Below are 20586 nucleotides of genomic sequence, written 5' to 3' on the forward strand. Positions count from 1 at the left end.
TGGCGCTGAGGATAGGTGGGTTTTGAAAACTGGGATGAGGAGTAAATGCCGTTGTAGAAGATTAATCGAAAAGGAGGTTAAAAGACTGGAGAGATAGGAGGATTTGGGGGTACAGATGAGTTCGTAGAAGATTCTCTTCGACGATCTCGATCTGCTTGGCCTGGGAGATAAGTAGATTTGGATGGGATATGGATTTGTCTAGGAATTTGAGGGCATGACGGGCTAGGACGGCGTCAATGCGGGGCGTTTGACAGGAGTCGTAGAGGATCTGGTTGGAGATGTATTTGGAGCGGTCTTCGTTCTTGAAGATATTGGTACAGTGGCGGAGGATTCTGTGCTCTTTGCAGCGGAGTCGTTCGATTTGGTGGGGGAAGCGTGAACGAAAGCCGAAAACGAGGAGGGGACGGATAAGCTGTTTGTAGCAAAACAGCTTGACTCTCTGAGGTGTTGGGCTACTGTATTTTAGGATTGGGTAGAGGGATTTGAAGGCACCTGTTGCACGGTTCAGGGCTTTCGTGATATGTGGGACGTGGGATAGGCGGAAGTTGATTGTCACCCCAAGGTAGGTGACTTCTTTGACGGTTGGGATGGTGTCGTTGTGGATCTTCAGGGATAGGGTTGAAATGTTGTTTCTCATTTTCGGTGTCATCTTCGCGATATTACGGAATACGATGGTCTCGCATTTTTGTGGGCTTAGGGACAGTTTCCAGCGGGTGAAATACCGGTAGAGCTCGTCCAAATAGGAATTCAGGCGAGCTTCACGGATTGGATTGGATTTGGGTGTGGAGTTTGGGAAGGTCTGCGGTGAACAGGGAAAAGAGGATAGCGGAGAGGACTGACCCCTGAGGGATGCCAACCGGGCAAGCATATGGGGAGGAGAAGTGTTCCTGGAGTTGGATTTGGGATTTCCGCCCATCAAGAAAGCTAAGAATTAGCTTGCAGAGGTGCGGATGGAACTGGAGGACTTCGGAAAGCTTGTATGCGAGTCCGTATTGCCATACGGAGTCGAAAGCATTCTTTATGTCGAGGAGATAGGCTATCGTCGGTGCGTTCCGGTTGAGGCCGAGGAGGACATCCGATTTGAGCACGAGTAGTGCATGCTCGACAGAGTGTTTGGGGCGGTTGGCGAATTGGAATTGCGGGATTGAATGGTTGGAGTCACAGTGCTCGTCTATGATAAGTTTGATGGTCCGCTCGTAAATCTTGGCGGAGGATGAGAGGATTGAGATAGGCCTGTAGCTATCGGGATTTAGCGGATTTTGTTTTTTTTTTTGGGAATAGGAACAATTCGAGCAGTCTTCCAATCTGTTGGGAAGTGGGCGTTGATAAGGCAGTTGTTGATGATGGAAGACATAATGGGGGCAATGCTTCGGGCGCATTTCTTGAGGACAATGGAGGGGATTTTGTGAAGACCAACCGATTTCTTGTTTTTGGAGATTGACATCTTGGCAGATGAGATGGCGAATATATACTATGCCAAGGATCGGTGGACTCACAGACTCATTCCCGCCATCAGGGAGTGGTTGGAGAGACGACACGGCGAGATTAATTATAATCTCACACAAAAACTTAAAAACATCTTAGTGTTCCAGTTTCACTTTGAGCCACTGTATGTAGTTAGTCACAATTGATCCGGCAAGCGAATTCGCACCTCTGTTACGGCATGAGATAACCCCAAGAAGCCAGCATGAAAGCGATGGTTGTGTTTTTTAATAGACTTGAGAACTGATTCCTGCTTTTTCGAATCATACATAAACGATCTTCGCTGCTGCTAGTAGACAGTATCTTCCTTGATTTTCTGCGAGAATATTTGAAAAGATGAGTTCCTCACTGATCGTGGTGTTGTTTCTATTTGCACTATCCGCGTGTTTTGAAAACGTATTAAGTGTGGACCTGACTGAAAAAGAGGGCGATCTATCTTATTGCCAGGAGTTTCGAACGAGAGCGGATAGAAATATAAACTTTTTCAATTTGGACTATTTTTTTAATGACAAATTGGAAAACGAAACTTTTAGATACAAACTCTTCATACAAGGGGACCGCGATATTTTCATTGTTTTGACCGAAACTGATAGTGTACAGGCGAATAGTAAACTTTTTGAATTTGGTGAGTGATCGCAGCATTTTCAACCTTCTTTAACCAGTTGTGCTTTGCAAAGTGTACGTTATTGAAGCATTGAGTGTTGTTTCAGAATTGTTTATTTAGATATTCTCTTAGTGAATGGGGCTTTATATCTAAATCCATACAACAGAATTAGGGGATTTACTCAGAGACTTTTCTGTTCTATTAACGGATTTAATGCCGATATTATTATTTTTTTCCCCTTAGACGAATTCTTATCAAAACGCTGCTTGATGCGCAACTAGCTTGTCAATAAGTTTTTCGCAAAATTTACATTTTTAGGTTGTGATTAAATGAGATACACGCCTGCATCGTACGACCAAGAGGTCTTTGGCGTAATTTATGTGACCTATCGATCATCTGTTGGTTTTTCCGTGGTATCCTCAAGGTGATTCAATACACACAGTGGCTCCCAGCTTGTTTGATATAGTACTTTTTAAAAAATTGATGTTGCCGTAGTTCAAAAAGCATTTACAATATCAAAAAAAAAAAAAATCAAATGCCATTTTAAAGAAGAAAGATTGTAGTTTAATTGGGAAATTTTCGTTTTTCAAACTAGAACTAAATAAAGGTAGAAAACATGAAAACCAGTAAAGGACAATATTTTGGGTTACAATTTATTTGATACAGTTTCAAATTATTGTTAAATAAAATCTGTGGGCTAATAATGAATATTTAGGTTGATATCCTTTCGCTTTAATAACAGCCTGAAGCATTGGCACTGAGTTAATTAGCTCTTGTGTGAAATCGGGAGTAATTTTTTGTCATTCTGCCAATAAGGCCTTCTTGGGGTTTTCTTTATTTGAAATTGTTACAATGCGGGTCAGGCATTGCATCACCTTGGCACCAACACGGTCACCAAGGCTGTCAACCAATCAAACTTCCATAACAGGTTTGCCATCCGTGAATACCGACTGCGCGAGGTAATATACGAAACCGGACGGCATGTGCTGGAGCTTATCCGCATGGCAGCAGGTCGGCGGGATGAGGGCCGGGGTTCTTGGTTCTCAAATATTATTTTCCTGTCAGATCACAGAGATTTTATTACGTGCCTTGACTCAATAGTCAACAAAACTGAACCTACCCAGGGCAAACTATTCGAGGCCGATATCTGGGGACTAAATCACAAAAACCTAATGCGCGCGGGATGGACGAGGAAGGATCAGCGCTGAGCCGATTCAGGCATCTACGCGACGAATGGCGCCCGTTTTCCTTTCTTCATCATGGGGAGCTAGATGACATGGTGGCCCACCACAACCTAATTGTTCACCGCCTGCCGCTACAAATATAATGGGGGGGGGGGGGGAACCCTACATAAATGAGGGAGGGAGGTAAGAGCAAAATCAACGCAGTTAATTCATAATTACTTTTATATACTTAAATCACTTTAGAAGAAATCAATGGATGTTTTTTTTTCTTTTCACGTTTGCAAAGGTTTTTCTTTCTTTTAATAAATAACATTATAAAAATAAATTATAAAAATTTAACAATTTAAATCCTAATTCAGAGAATTTTCAATTCTCGACAAATATAAATATAAATTCACTTTTTTTTTTAAATAATTAAAACTTGCTTTTTTTATTCGCTAGTGTTATTTATTGGTCTTGCAAGACTTGTTAGCACTGATGAAGGGAGCAAGTGGTTCCCGAAATATCGGTATTTGCAGAACCAATAAATAAAACTAGCGAATAGAAACAAGTCGGGAAACCGGAAGCTTGACGCTTCAGGTATAAAAGGTTTTGTGTTTCCCTAAGTGAGGAGCATAACGTAGTTCTCCATTGGCTTATAGTATTGACCCGAGATATTGAAATCGCTCAGTTCTGGGCAGGTTGTTGCCGTTGAAAGAACTGAGCGATTTAAATATCTCGAGGGGCAGGTTACTGCCATTGCCAGAACTCAGCGATTTAAAATATCTCGAGTCAATGCTATCAGCCAATGGAGAACTGCGTAATGAAATTGAAATTCTCCAACAGGTGTTTTTTGTGATCGACGTATCAGCGCATGTCCCAAATCTAAAATTTACTGCAATGTCGTCCGTCTGACGCTCTCTATAGTTGAACGGCGTTTTGCGGTAATGGGGACGAAGATGTTGCACGTGACACGTTTTGATCACGTCTGAAATGAGAATATCCGATGGTGTGGTCACATAATTCACACTAACGAGAATTCAACAACCAATATTGGTCAGAACATCGAAGTCAATGGTAAGCAATCAAAAAGTCGGCCAAAACAATGGTGACTTAGGATTTAGGATTTAAAGGTCTCGAGATTACATCCTGATCAGGCATTTGATAAAATAAAATTACGAAACCGATCACGACGAGCCGACCCCGCTTGTGAACTGAAGGCTGAAGAAAAAGAAAAAGATGTGAGGAGCGACGAGTGCACGACAGCTCCGTGTAATATAGCTAAAAATTCCATTGCCCTCTATTTTCTAGAAAGCAAGTTAAATAAATCATTTGATGGAAAGCCCTGTGTTAATAGTCAACCTCATACGCTTCACACTCTGAGTTTAATGTCAACAATTTAACCAACATCAAATATAAACAAGTCGGAATACCGGAAGCTCGCGCTTCAGGTATAAAGGTTTTGTGTTCATCTTATGTGAGAAACTTCAACGCACATTTTTCTGTCCGTATATAGCTACAAATCCAACATAATCCTTCATATTTTTCCAAACTACGAGACATACGTACATATTACAGCCATAGATATCACGCTCACCCTAAACAAACAAACTGCCTATTACCGAATACTATACACATATATGCACGTATATAAATTGATCGTACCCATATTTCCGATTTACTTCTTATATCTATTTGAATTAGGCACTACCCGCAAAGTTCATTAGCACGCATCTATTATATACCTACATACACACATGTCTGGTTGGCAGATAACTAAAAAACTAAAACAGAATAATTCTTTGCGACCCCACTCATAAGAACTCATTTCGTTGTGGTATTGACGAATTGATATGTGATGATGACGTCATGCGGGTTGTAGAGTGCACGAAATTCACAAAAAATTGTAAAGTTTCACTCCCTATAACTTTGTTAATAATAGTTGGATTTTCTTTAAACTTGATCAAACTGTGCATTAAGTTCTTCATTATACGTATGCCAAATTTTGTACTTCTGGGATGAACTTAAGGGGGGGTGCCGGGTAAATTTCTAAAATGTGGAAATATACTATTATTAACTTTATTTGTGCAGATATCGGAACCGGATATATTTTGAGGCCTAGATTTCGTAGAGATGCACCACTGTGATTTTTTTCAGATTTTTCGGTTGGATAGGTTCTGAGAACGAGACCTGTTACACTTTTTGTGGGTCATATTTTGAACCCTCACTCCCCTATGTTTCATCTAATATCAAATATTGAACCAGATTCGAAAAGTACTAATTGAGACCTTTCATTTGATACCCTACATAGCTACATTCTGTGAAAAAAAAATTTGCACCCTCCATTCACATGTATGGGGAGCCCCCCCTTAAACTTAACACAAGATGGCGCCACTTATTGCATGTAAAGGGATCACCAGATTACATACTCTCACCAATTTTCGTGACAATCGGTCTAGTCGTTTCCGAATAAATTGGGTGTGACAGACAGACAGACAGACTAAGCTCCTCAACAGTTACCTTTCGGAGAGGACACTGTGGTACGACACGGATGAGGGATCCAAGCAGTACACCGTCACCGCAGGAGTACCACAGGGCTCAGTGTTGGGTCCTCTCCTGTGGAACGTCATGTACAATGGGGTCCTTGTCCTTCCCGTGCCAAAGGAGACCACGATAATCGGTTTCGCAGATGATCTAGCTGTGGTTGTCGTCGCGAAAGAACCTGAAGACGTGGAAATGTACGCTAACGAAACCATTAGCGCCATAAAAGCGTGGCTGGAGATGGTTCAGCTTGACCTTGCGGAACAAAAGACGGAGGCGGTCTTGATTACCAATCGTAGGAAGAGGAATACGATTAATATTCGCGTTGGTGGTCACGTCATCACTTCGAAGCCGGTTATCAAATACCTGGGGGTGATGATTGACGCTAAGATCAATTTCAGGGGACATCTGGACTATGCCTGTGAGAAAGCGGCAAATACCAGCGTATCATTAGCGCGGATGATGCCTAACATTGGAGGTCCAAGGTACAGTCGCAGATTACTTGTAGCCGGAGTGGTTCGCTCCACACTATTATACGCGGCACCAGTTTGGGAGGAAGCATTAGCGTGTGAGAGTAATCGTAGGAGAGTAAATATGACTTACCGCTTAGTGGCGCTAAGGGTGTGCAGCGCCTTCAGAACAATATCAGGCGAGGCAGCGTGTGTTATTGCGGGAATGATCCCGATAGACATTCTGGCAAGTGAGACACGCTGCCTGTACGAGACAAGGAAGATGAATCCTCTTGAAAAGGATGCAGAATGCCGAAAGGCGGCAAGGCGAGAGTCGCTGGAAAAGTGGCAGAAACGGTGGGATGACTCGCAGAGGGGTCGCTGGACCCACACTTTGATTCCCCGTATTGAAGAGTGGATCCAGCGACGACACGGTGAGATTAACTACCATCTGACGCAATTCCTGTCAGGACATGGTGGTTACAGGAAGTACCTGCACCAATTCAGGCTGGATGATTCTCCCTTGTGTCCTGAATGCGGTTGCACACCTGAGGACCCGGAGCATGTTATGTTTCACTGTCCACGATTTCTCTCAGAAAGGAGGAGACTGGAAGACTCCCTGAAAACCACTCTAAGCCCGCAGAACATCGTCGGGGAAATGTTGAAATCGGAGAGAAACTGGTGTGCGGTGAACACCGCCATCAAACGAATACAAGAGGAACTGGGAAGAGCGGAGCGCGCAAGGAGGACGCGAAGAACGGAAGGCGTGGTCGCGTAAAGCGCAGTCCACCCCGCGAAGTAATGCTTTGCGGCGGTCCCGCGGGGAAGGAAAAAGGAGAAAGTGGGGGTGGTTTTAGTGGGTGAGAATCCCACACGCTGCTGCAACCTGGCGCGGCAGTGTCTTTCTAAGATTTCCACCTCCATCCATAAAAAAAAAAAAAAAAAAAAAAACGACAGACAGACGGACAGACAGACACCGTCTCGATTCTAATAAGGTTTTGTTTCACACAAAACCTTAAAAAGGGGTAGGGAGAATTGGATTCTTCTTGAATGGAATCTTAATATTTCACTGGAATTTCAATTATTCTCGTTAATTATGACGTCAGCATCTTATTTGTATGCCTTGGGATGCTGTTAATTTGCACGAAATTGATAAGTTTGAACTGCTATAACTTTGACACTAATAGTTGGATTTTCATGGGACTTGGCATGTATATGCACAAGACTGTCGTCTATGCCGGTGCAAAATTACACCTAGGATGAACTTAGGGGAAGTTTTTAAACTCCACCTAAATTTATGCCACTCGATGTATGCGTGGGATTTCATTGCTCCCATCTGCCCACCAAATTTCGAAATCGATTTTAATAAAAAAGCAAGCATTTTAAGCAAAAAGCATGTTTTAATTATTTCAAATAATTCAATCGCTAGAAATACCGCATAATTTCACTTAGATAAATCCACTTATTTATGTATTTTCAAATTGCAATTTCAGAGAGAACTTAGTTGTTACAGTATTAGTGTACACTGGTTTCCCTTGCAGTTTTTCCTTTAATTCATTATCAACGGCACAACAACCGGTATCCGGTCTAGGCCTGCCTTAATAAAGAACTGCAGACATCCCAGTTTTGCGCCTAGGTCCACCAATTCGATGTCCCTAAAAGCTTTCTGGCGTCCTGACCTACGCCATCGCTCCATCTCAGGCAGGGTCTGCCTCGTCTTCTTTTTCTACCATAGATATAGTTCTTATAGACTTTCCGGGCTGGATCATCCTCATCCATAGGGATTAAGTGACCCGCCCACCACAACCTATTGAGCCGGATTTTATCCACAACTGGACGGTCATGGTATCGCTCATAGATTTCGTCGTTATGTAGGCTACGGAATCGTCCATTCTGATGTAGAGGGCCAAATATTCTTCGGAGGATTCATCTCTCGAACACGGGCAAGAATTCGCAATTTTTCTTGCTAAGAACCCAGGTTTCCGCGGAGGAGGAGGACATGAGGACTGGCAAGATCACTGTCTTGTACTGTAAGAGCTTTGACCCTATGGTGAGGCGTTTCGAGCGGAACAGTTTTTGTAAGCTGAAATAGGCTCTGTTGGCTGACAGCAACCGTGTTATCGGTTGTGATTTTCGACCCTAGATAGGAGAAATTATCAACGGTCTCAAAGTTGTATTCTCCTATCTTTATTCTTCCCGTTTGACCAGTGCGGTTTGATGTTGTTGGTTGGTTGGTTTTCGGTGCTGACGTTGCCACCATATATTTTGTCTTGCCTTCATTGATGTGCAGCCTAAGATCTCGCCTCAATTGCCGCCTGCTCGATCTGGATGAAGGCAGTTTGTACGTCTCGGGTGATTCTTCCCATGATGTCGATATCGTCAGCATAGGCCAGTAGTTGGGTGGACTTGAAGAGGATCGTACCTCTCGCATTTGCCTCAGCATCACGTATCACTTTTTCGTGGGCCAGGTTAAAGAGGACACATGATAGGGCAACCCCTGGTCGTAGACCCTTGTTGATGTCGAATGGTCTTGAGAGTGATCCTGCTGCTTTTATCTGGCCTCTAGCCTGGCACATTCGTCAGGGTCAGCCTAGCCAGTCTTATTAATTTCGTCGGGATACCGAATTCTCTCATGGCGATGTACAGTTTTACCCTGGCTATGCTATCATAGGCGGCTTTAAAGTCGATGAATAGATGGTTCAACTGATGTCCATATTCCAACAGTTTTCTATCGCTTACCGCAGAGAGAAAATCTGATCTGTTGCTAATTTGTCTGGAGTGAAGCCTCTTTGGTATGGGCTAATAATGTTCTGGGCGTATGTGGCTATCTGGCCAAGCAAGATAGCGGAGAATATCTTATAGATGGTACTCAGCAACGTGATACCTCTATAATTGCTGCACTGTGTGATATCTCCCTTTTAATGTATGAGACAGATAATGCCTTGTTGCCAATCGTCAGGCATTGATTCGCTGTCTCATACCTTGGGTACAAGTTGATGAATCATTTGGTGTAACTGGTCGCCTCCATATTTAACCAATTCAGCTGTAATTCTATCGGCTCCTGGCGACTTATGGTTTTTTAGCTGATGAATTGCACGGACTGACGCGCTATATGCCACCAAGGGGTGAAGGGCAACCATATATATATATATATATATATATGGTAGGAGGTATAGGAGGGCCGGACTACGTGTCAACTTAGCCAAGACTGTTGTAGTACGATTCATTAGGATCACTGGATCACTTGAAAGCCATTAGACTAAGTAGCATAACAGTTTCCCAAAGTTTGAACCAGCAACTGATTAGTTGGAATACTGACAAATCCGTGAAAACAGAGAGAGCGGGCGCAGGGAGCTTTTGGTCCAAGGAAAAAATACCCAGAACCAATCGGTAAGCGTACCAGTATACTTCAGGCGAAAGTATGATATATGCCATAGAAAGGTGTTCTTATTTTTACCTCCAAAGGAATTACAAGAGACAAAGTATTGGAACCTTAACTGACAGCTAGGTTCGCAGAATAGGTTATGATACTTTGGGTTCTGGGCCATATTGGATTAGATAATGAGACAGCCGACGAACTGGGCAGGAAAGGAGAAGAGATGGCGTCTTATGGACCAGAACCTTTCTGCGGAATCGAAAACAGGTTTATGGTTATAACAATAAGAATGGAAGTGGAATGGTTTGCAGGACTATTCCGGGCGAATATAGTAGTGGAACATTGGAGATATGAACTCATAAACGCTTGAAGGATTGTTTAAATGCGACTGAAATGAGTCTTACTCACGGGTCACTGTAGGCTGTGGAAAGAGTGATAAAATCTGCATACTATTCTACGAAAATGTGTGGCATTTGTGCAAAGTGGGTTAATGCACCTGGGAGAGAACGTAATATCTATTGCTAGGCAGAAACATCAAGCAGTAGGAAACATCCTAAAATTCTTGTTGCTTATAGGATTACTCTACATACTGTAATTAATAGACCACAATAACCATCAAAAGGGTACAATAGTTATTATAGGTCGCACTTTAAATGACACCATTATGATTATCAATTGGGAGTATCAACCAAACTAAGAAAGTAACTGCCATAAGGAATCTAACCGAAAATAACGAGATATTGATGTATCTCAAAATCTAATTCCTATTCAAATTAATTAATTCAGGGTTCAATACTGGACAACCGCCTGCAGCTACATTTAAAACTAGCCTAGGTGGATCTCAAAAAGTTCGGACGGAAGAAAATTTGCATCTTTCGAACAAGGTCGCAGTGCCAGTGGTTCTCGTTTTGAAAGAAGGTAAACAAAATATTGAAGTTGAGATATTTTCTTTCAGACAATAATAAAACCTTTAATTATTTTCTATGTGTAGATGGCGAACTACAATTGTTTGTATGGGGGAGGTCATATCCGTTGTTGAGATTTCCAGATACCTCACTGAACCCCAAATTCATCAGTTTTACAACGCGAGGAAGTGTCCTGGGCCAGTTTTACTTCAACTGTGCAGACAGACCTCTTGGTCAAGGTATTTTTTAAAATTTATGATTTTAGGATAGAAAGGTACAATTCAACGATCGTGTAGGTGAATAAGAAGCATGTTGAACCCTATGAAGTACCTCATCTTGTTTCTAGTCTTGTTAGGATCCATAGAGCAGAGATGTGAAGTGCTTGCCTGATTTTCATTTCAATTGTTTTTATTGTAAAACTTATAAAATTGAAGCATTCGTCGATAATAATAAACGCAACGGTTTAGTTTTGTACGAGTTGTTAAGAAATGACTGTTTGATGTGAGAGGATTCTGCATAGAAGCGTTCTGAAGGTTTCTACTAATAATCTCCCTCGTTTTTACTTGCGGTATTCGGTAATTCGGTATTCAATTTATAGATGAGTGATAAAGAATAATGTGGATGGTTGGTTATTAGAACTACCTCCGTTTTATTTCAAATTTCATTACTATAAATTTCAACCTTTCATTGGTATATAGTCGCACATCAAAGTTTTCAAGGGAGAGAACAAAGTCATGTCTTTATCGTAATTTTATTTAGCGGGACAAACTCCACAGGGTTAATTTTTTTTTTGTTTCAAGTTAGTACCATCTTAAGTCCTATCGTCATTATCAACGGCGAAACAACCGTTATTCGGGCTAGGCCTGTCTTAATAAGAAACTCCAGACACCCCGGTTTTGGTCAGAGGTCCACCAATTTGATATCCATAAAAGCTGTCTGGCGTCCTGGCCTACGCCATCGTTCCATCTCAGGCAGCGTCTGCCTCGTCTTCTTTTTCTACCATAGATATTGCCCTTATAGACTTTTCGGGCTGGATCATCCTCACCCATACGGATTAAGTGACTTGCCCACCATAACCATTGAGCCGGATTTTACCTGACAGTCATGGTAATGCTCATAGACTTCACGGAATCGTCCATCCTCATGTAGGGGGCCAAAAATTCCTCGGAGAATTCTTCTCTCGAATGCGGCCAACAGTTCACAATTTTTCTTGTTAAGAACCCAAGTCTCCGAGGAATACATGAGGACTAGCAAGATCATGGTCTTATACAGTAAGAGCTTTGAACCTATGGTGAGACGTTTCGAGCGGAACAGTTTTTGTAAGCTGAAATAGACTCTTTTGGCTTCCAACAACCGTTCGCGGATTTCATCATCGTAGTTGTTATCGGTTGCGATTTTCGATCCTAGATAGGAGAAATTATCAACGGTCTCAAAATTGTAATCTCCTATCTTTATTCTTTCCGTTTGACCATTGCCATTTGATATTGTTGGTTCTTTGGTTTTTGGTGCTGACCTTGCCACCATATATTTCGCCCTGCCCTCATTAATGTGCAGTCCGAGATCTCGCGGCACCTGCTCGATCTGAATGAAGCTAGACTACATCTCGAGTTGTTCTTCCCATGATGTCGATATTGTCAGCGTAGGCCAGTAGTTGGGTGAATTGCAAGAGGATGGTGCCTCTCGCATTTACAGCGGCATCGCGAATCACTTTCTCCAGAGCCAGGTTGAAGAGGATGCATGATAGGGCATCCCCTTGTCATAGACCGTTGTTAATGTCGAATAATCTTGAGAGTGATCCTGCTGCTTTTATCTGGCCTCGCACATTGGTCAGGGTCAGCCTAGTCAGTCTTATCAATTTCGTCGGGATACTGAATTCCTCCACGGCCGTGTACACTTTTATCCTGGCTATGCTATCATAGGCGGCTTTAAAGTTGATGAAAAGATGGTGCAACTGATGTCCATATTCCAACAGTTTTTCCATAGCTCGCCGCAGAGAGAAAATTTGATCTGTAACTGATTTTTCTAGAGTGAAGCCTCTTTGGTATGGGCCATTGATGTTCTGGGCATATATTGGCAGCAAGAAGGCTATACACAGGAGGAGCAACTTCAGCGGCAAAGGAACAGGGAACCTGGTTGTGCACCTTTTTGGTGTGTTGATGTCGCCTAGATGGTTTTCTTGTGTGTATTTCTTCATCTTATCCCAGTAAGAACGGATTCATCCGATTGATCTTTGATGCATCTACTTATTTCCTCCTCAGTCCCTAAGAGAGTAAACATGGGTCTATCTATTAACTTCCCATAGAGAAATTTTGAAGCATTATTCGCTTAGTGATTCTATTAAAATCCATTACCATTAATCCGAAAGGATGTTTGCATTTGGCTCCCACTGGGATGTGCGAAGCCATAAAAAGCTGTGCATTGCATTATTATGACAAATGCTGCCACGTGCTACTCCACTCTTCTGTTGTTTCTGTGGTCAAGTAGAGATCAACACCTACTTCAGTACACAGCAATCTCTGATTCAGCATAGCGTCGATCCATTTGATTAGGGTGTCATCCAAATCATGCTGTCAATTTTGTGAAGAACACACGGTTACAGTGCTTACGAACACTCCCATCGCGAACTCTCCTTTCAGAATTGCGTTTTCTATCTTGATTTTCACTTAACGAGTACGACCCCAGTGACAATGACGTTAAGCTAGTTTGTCTGAAGTTCGTGGGGTTTGAATTGTCATTCTTCCCAGGCTATGGTGTGAAAACCATCTTAATATTCTATCCAGAGGTAGGTACGCAGCCCAGAGAAAGACATTCCAGAAAAATAATTGCTTTAGCATCGCTTAGCCGTGCGAATTGGGGCTCACCCTGTGGATTGGAGCTTAAGAGTTAAAGTCCCTAATTGTCGTAGGTGGTGACTAGAAGAGGTAGAAATTTGTGGGCCAGCAACTTGCAAATTTTAAAACTTTATTCTACCGAAACGTCAACAACATCTCGGATAGGGATTGCTCTCACAGCTACGGCCTTTGGCTATCGAAAATGGACTATGATTGGTTTCTAGAATGTGCGCACGCTGCTCGACCACGGGAGCGAGGATCTCCAGAATGTTCGTTGTCTTCCACCCAAGCGGGAATTCCAACGATCAAATCTGGGCATTCTGCGCCCAAGTGAAGTAAGATGGTGGGACCCTACTTCTCTCCTTGTTCTTCTTCTCGCTTTTTTCTACTCTGGAAGGCCAAGCGATAGCCGAGAGAATTCATTGTCGGTCGTTTCTGATGAATACTGCAAGGCACACTCTCTGGATCTGGAAACCGGTTTCTGACAAACTTCTGACTGCAATATTCCAGTCCAAGTTAAAGAGCATCACAATTGTACAATGGCAGTGCTATTTCTACTCGCTACTTTCCTTTCGTCTATACATATCTTACTTTTTTTATTTTCCAGCTGACAATTCCACTGCCGTTGGGATTCCAGACGAACATGCTTATCCAGTGGTTTATATTTCATTCAGAATTAGTAAATTAGCTCGTCGGAATTCGCAAGTGGAAGTAAAGCTACACTATAATATGGTAAGAAAATTTTATTTCCATTTTTTTTATTTTCAGTTCTACTTTTTAGCTTTGGTTGAAGGGGGCTCCAAAAACTACAGTTCTAAAACGATTACCAATTTTCAGAAACGATCCAATTGGAAAAATCTGAAAAAAAATCCATGATCCCTCCATATGATTTCTAAACTGAAGATAAACACCAGTAAGACGAAGTCTAACTGATGAGGTCACTCTTCCTATTTGCATTAATGGTGACAACATTGAAGGTGTCGAAGAATTTATATATTTAGGTAGCTTTGTTTCTACCAAAAGGGGCTCCGAACTTTATGTACTTCGACGCATTAGCGGCGTTAACTCCGCCTTCGTTCTTCAGTTTTCTGCTTGCCTCCTTTTCCACATCTAGAGCCATTTGGCTAAGGTTCATGACTCGGTGAGAGAGAGAACAGATGTTGTCAGCCTAGTCGAGGTGTTTGAGGAAAGATATTATACTCCTCCGTCCAAGGCAGTGTGAAAAATATCACCAATGAGCACTAAGTAGGGACATTTACATCTCCTTAGACATTGTGCTGTTTCTGAAGGAGTCCCTGAAATAAATCTTAAAACTAGCCACCTGTGCTATTAATCATCCCCAGAGGTTTCTAGTCAGGATAGGTGTCCTTACTGGTTAGCAATAAGATACTAGTTTCTGTTCAATAGTAGCCTTGAACTTATTGTCTTGTTTGCAAAAAAGAAAATTATTTAACTATGGTATTTCAGACATTACACAATCCAGCTACTTTAAGCGATGCCAAATCCGGAGTCAAAGAATTGATGATACAGAGCGCCGAAACAGATTACCAACTTCCCAAGCTTGAAATATTCAGGTAAGTTAATGATATAATCGTATGTAATGATCTAAGGCTTGAGCGGAAAAGGATGGGGGAGCATTTACAAAAGTTCTGCCATCTTGGTCAAATCCAAAAAAGGAAAACAATTATCACCCATATTACCTCCATCATATCGTGACGTGAATGTTTCTCGTGTTGGCGACTTTTTTGAGCTTGAGAACTCCAGGTCGAGTTACAAAAATGCCCTTGTCCACGATGGCAGGCTACCCCACAGGAAGGGACGAAACCTCCTTCCTGACTACTTCAAGTAACTTATCTTCTATCATCACATCTCCTCCCTATGTTCGAACTGCTCTATTTTTGGAAAATGTAGTTCATGTAATGAACATCCCGGTGGAACACTTTGAACTTGGACTTGGACACGTTGTAAGGTAAGATGAATTTCGTGATGCATTACGCGCAGATGCTGTTCGTGAGTAAGGCAGCTGGTGCTGAAAAGCCACTAGTTAGTAGGGGTTCATCGATCCTTTTCCGCCCGTTCTCAACACTGTGCCGCCTCAACGATTCCTCCCTGCCGCCGTTCTTTACGTGTTGATCGAAGCAAGAACCGGGCCCATCATTTACATATGCGCGCCATCTCGTCGGCCAAAGGGTTGATCGGCATCGTCTTTGCCAGGGACATGCTAACATGGACGTCTTAATGCAAGCATGTTGTAAATGCTGCTAGAAGTTCAACCTAGCATCTATTATCATTCCTTGCTGGTTTTGAAGCGATGATGTAGTTCCCAACGCTGACGCTGACTACCTTACGGTGCTTCGTGATAAGTACCGCCTCTGTTTTGTGAGTGCAAAGCCTGTATCTTTCAGCCACCTCTTTAGGACAGTGATTGATTGGGATGAATACATTCTCACATCTGCGGAATGTTTTCCAATAACAGTCACCGCTATGTCATCGGCGTAACCCACAATTGTAGTCCCATTAGCAACTGGAACGTTGAGAACATAACTAGATATGATGTTCCACAGTAGTGGTCCCTGTTAGAAAGCTATCAACAAGCGTAATTAAGTAGCTAGGTACACCAATCGTCTCCATAAGGTAATTGGCCATGTTGAATGCATTTTGTACATCAAACAATGACTGTGTAATACTCGTCAGTACCACCCTTTCCGCACATTGCGTTTTCAGCTAAGCCAGTAACCAGTTTGATCGCGTCCATGGTTTATCTCGCCATACGAAAGCCGTATTATCAGTCTGATAAGCCTCTAAGGCTCTCTAAAGCCGGAAACAAACTGCCTGTAGGAGGGTGGTTCATCATGTGGTTTACCAGCTTTGCGCAATAACGCTGCACCTGAGGTATATCTAAACCTAAGAAAAAATTCCATCCACCAAGTTTACTTTAAACAACTCCAAAAATATTTCCGACCTTGACTTAACAACCAGTTTGAGGGATAAGTATGATATCGCCCAAGTGCGGTACTTCATTGTCTCGCAACCTATTAAAAATCTCAAGTACTACCTCTGCTGTTCCTAGGGGTATTATATCAAATCTTACCTTTCATGCTCTTCTGAGGAAACAAACCATGAACAATTTTGAATAGGAAACCGGACATGTAATCTGCTGTGCTGCCTGGCCTTTAAATCTCCCCATTACAAATATGTAGGCGCTTCCGTGTGGGTTTATGTTCACCTCTGCGTAGAGTATTTTAAAGTAATCCTTCTTACTTCGCTGTGTAACTAACTTCATGTTTCCTCGACCTTCCTTGTAGACACGTTGCTTCACCTCCTAGTCAATCCTACGCATTACGCTCTGAGTTGCTTATCTGGCCCGATGGCACGCCAATCGAGGACTGAGGACAGTTTACTGTTCCACCAACAATTCCACCTTTTATTGGGGAAATTATAACTCCGTAATAGGGAAGGCCCCCTTCGAGGTCGTGGCTGATATGGTATTCTCATCCAACCATACATCTATAAATGCTTCCTCGTCAACTGTTTTCGCAGACCTATCTAACGCGATGATGAGGAGACTCATCCTAGGACATGCAGGTCCCCAACCGATTGGCTTATATTTCAAATCAAAAACAATTCCCTGGTGATCACTGCAGGTGTAGTGTCCAGTGATGCCCAGGACATATCCCGACCTAGTGAATGGCTAATAAAAGTTAAGTCCACAACCGTACCGAACGCTCCTTTCGACCTGGCCATTGTTAGCCAATATGATGCGCGGAGGTCTCCAAAGAGACCTAAAGAGAATTCCCCCATTCTGTGGACCATGCATTGCAATCACCGACAATGACTTTTCGGCTCTGTCCTTTTTGGTCCAAAACCAATCAGTCCAACATGTCCTTGATTTCAGCTAACGTCAGGCAGTTATAGGCTACCTAGTACATTCTTATATAGCTTAGTTACCGCATGCCCACAGCGCCGTCCCCACTATAGGCTTGTCTACCCATACACTATTGTTAGGGTTTCTATCGTATGTAGGTGGTCTCCGAGAGCAGGTCTTGAACGACCCTGCAGTGAGAGGTTGAGGTTGATTATTTTCCCACTGCATTTAGCGCCTTTCTATATTCAGAACAATTGCCGCTTCCGGGAATATGCCTGCTGTCCAGGCCCTTCTTTTGCATCATATTCCACGAATTGGGGATCCGTATCGCCTTCTCGGGCAATGTTACCTCGTCCTAAGTCTTGTGCGTTTTGTGCACTATTTTCCCGCCTACCGACATCGACATCTACACGGGATAAACTAACTTCAATTAGTTGCTAAGACTTTGCTTGCACTTCACGAGTTTTCAAGATTTGATCGCTCAATCCGTAATAGCTTTTCCACTGGTTGTTAAAAACCAGCCTTGTTTGATTTTGAGTAATTAATCGCGCCATTGATCTCTTCCGTAGTCGGGAAGTTACTGCAGTACTGCAAATCTAAGTAACAGAAAACGCGAAGTAGGATAAGTAAGCGCTGTTGGAAAAACGTTGCCTTATTGCTCAATGCTTGCTAAAAGATAATACATACATATATATACATTTTTTCTATAGTGAAACGAATGAATGAAGATACAATACATCCTAAGTAGTGAAGCAACACAAATAATTTATGAATATATTCAATTTTCAGCAATAATCTATTAATCGACAGAGAGGATCCATCATATATTCTTACGGTAGACCTTGCCAACAGAGTCAGAGCCACTGCCTCTGAAGAGATAAAAATGGAGTGTCGTGAAGTAACGACTGAACGCCTCTATTGCAACCTAGTATTTGGTTTAGCTGAACAAAATTATCATTTAACGTATTTCCCTGGTCAATCACTAGTCAACCCAACAATTGCCCAATTTGCAGATATAAAGGTATTCCAAGCACCAAACTCTTTCAGCACCAGCGATATTCCTCTCAGAGGTGATATTATAATGGAATTCAAATTTGATAAAACTAAATTTTAGGATGCAATTTACTGATAAATTTTTGTTGTACATACATTTATGGATAATGTAAATGAATTTGCTGAGATAAATAAATACCCGTTTATATTTTAAATTTGCTCTTATATACTTTATTTCTACAACACTTCGAATCGAATTGTATTCTTCAAGTTGGATCTGATAAGTATTATTTGCGAGCCTTGGAAGAGACACACGGAGTACGCAGATGGTTCCTAGAAGAGCAGAACCATGGGATGATATAAAGAACATCGAGGAGTAAGCATTGGAGAAACTGATAAAAAAATAGTGGATTCTATTGCGTGACGTAGCTGTCATCCTTCCTTAATGTGTGACCTATCAAATACCAATTCCGCCTCCGTCAAAGGATATTTGGCTCGTCTACCGAAGAAGTTCCTCATTCGAAATTCAAACAGGATAGGGCACCCCAATGATGCGGCGTGGAAAAGTATTTACATTTGCCCTATGTAGCACTTCTCACAATCTGCACATGTCACTTTATGTATCCCGCTGGATTTAAATTAAATTTCGGCGAAGCCGCAGAGTGTGTGACCCTTATTCTTGTTTTCCTTTCCAAGTTATTAACGAGGGATGTCAGCGCCCTTATTTCTTGCCGTTCCGCCTGGTCCTTTTCCATGCAATGATCCCCTCGTGCCCTTCAGTGATGAAAGATTGAGGAAAGAAAAGAATACCCTTTTTGCGTAGAGCATTCCAGATACTTCTTTTTCGCGCTATTGACAGCCTTTTCGAAATCGATGACGCAGGGTGTTTTATGTGGTCAATGCTTTCTGCCGATAAAACTTTCGAAATGCTCCTTAATACGACCCAGGATTATTTAACTATTATCTTTGTGATATCAACAAGCGTGCAAAGATCTCAAATTTCCAGGAATTCCGCATAAGTGGAAGTCGCAGACCGCAAGCCGATGTCAGCGATTCTCTTGTTTTGCACATCCAGAATGCAGAAGCAATGTGATCTAGTTGATTGCTCATACGGTGTTTGTCAGTTAAAACCCTACTGATCTTATGATAAGTTCTGTACTTGAACAATGCGTTATCAATGACGAGGCGGTAGAAATTCTGGAAAATCACAACCCCAGTGTTTCCGAAACACATGCCCAAACAAGGTGTTGTCAGAGCCCATCTTGGCATTCAGACCACCCACCACGATCACAATGTCACTTTTAATTGGTCTATTCTGGATTGGATTCAACTGCTTATAGAAAACATTCTTCTCCATCATATGGGAAATCTTCATTGGTGGATAGCACTTTACACTTTATGCCACTTAATAGCAGGATGGGTGCGGTAAGTCAAATGAGATTATATTAAAGGAAAAGCATAAGAAAACTAAGACCAACATCAATAACGGATTGTTGTAGAATAATCATAAGCTTACGATTCCCAACCACCGAGAAGGCAGTCAAAAAAAGCGTTACTATTACATGATGGCGGTCACATATTCCCGGCTCACTATGCCGTTGAACCATCAGAAAACTGAATTTTGAGAATGCTAGAACATTTTTCCTATATTGCAGATCTTGCTCCTTTCAACTTTCATTTGTTTCTGACGTCGTCCAGTTCCCTAGACACGTAGAAGTACAAAACTGGCCTCACGAATCTTCACCTTGGCGAAAGTTCGAAAGCTTTTGCACCGCTGGACCAACTACATTGAAAAGAAGTAGAATCTGTTAAATAGTTACGTACGCCAAACCATATTTTTTTTTAGAAATAAATTATAAAACAATACGTGTAGATATAAGGTAATGTCCCTTTGATGATGCTATCGATTTCATCCCTACGTGATATCTCGTGGAATTAGATAAGCTGAGTCTAACATAAATACTGTCAGTGGCGTTGCCTAACGAATGAAATGAGTATCACGTTCGCGTAACTATTGTTAGTTTGTTGAAGGCGGAGCACTGTGTCGTTAAGATACACCAGCTGTTACGACCGCTTAAAGTGAACGAATGGTTGATTTTTCGTGTTAAGCAACGTTACGAAGAAACAGGCGATGTTGTTGATGGACCTACGGAAAAGGCGGTTGAAGCGGTGCGGTTGAGAATTAATCGGAACCTTTGTCGTAAGCAGAAAATCATATCATCTGACATGAAATTAGCACCACGAACCCTTTTGCAAGGTTTTGTGTAAAACAGAATCTTATTAAAATCGATTTACTGCCTGTCTGTCTGTCATTGTGATTGACTCCAAATTTGGGGGATAGGTGGGAACTGTGAACGCTCACGAATACAGTCTGTTA

The 20586-nt window shown here is 42.1% G+C and overlaps 1 protein-coding gene across 1 annotated transcript; it reads left to right on the forward strand.

The window, feature by feature from the left end:
• The first annotated feature begins 1734 nt into the window (after positions 1–1734).
• On the forward strand, positions 1735–18424 carry LOC119658374. The gene is made up of 6 exons (XM_038065736.1): positions 1735–2107; positions 10402–10533; positions 10607–10759; positions 13959–14083; positions 14819–14925; positions 18006–18424. Exons 1-6 carry the CDS (start codon positions 1819–1821, stop codon positions 18328–18330), a joined length of 1131 nt encoding a protein of 376 aa, XP_037921664.1. The 5' UTR covers positions 1735–1818; the 3' UTR covers positions 18331–18424.
• The last annotated feature ends 2162 nt before the right edge of the window (positions 18425–20586 follow it).

Source organism: Hermetia illucens, chromosome 5, assembly GCF_905115235.1.
Source record: "Hermetia illucens chromosome 5, iHerIll2.2.curated.20191125, whole genome shotgun sequence".
NCBI classification, from domain to species: domain Eukaryota; kingdom Metazoa; phylum Arthropoda; class Insecta; order Diptera; family Stratiomyidae; genus Hermetia; species Hermetia illucens.

What these genes read in the sequence shown, in the direction of transcription:
- LOC119658374 (XM_038065736.1), top strand. Translation starts at nt 1,819, where the DNA reads ATGAGTTCCTCACTGATCGTGGTGTTGTTTCTATTTGCACTATCCGCG. An exon ending in TAGTAAACTTTTTGAATTTG is followed by an intron (nt 2,108 to 10,401) that starts GTGAGTGATCGC and finishes TAATTAATTCAG; the next exon opens with GGTTCAATACTGGACAACCG. An exon ending in AGACAGACCTCTTGGTCAAG is followed by an intron (nt 10,760 to 13,958) that starts GTATTTTTTAAA and finishes TTTATTTTCCAG; the next exon opens with CTGACAATTCCACTGCCGTT.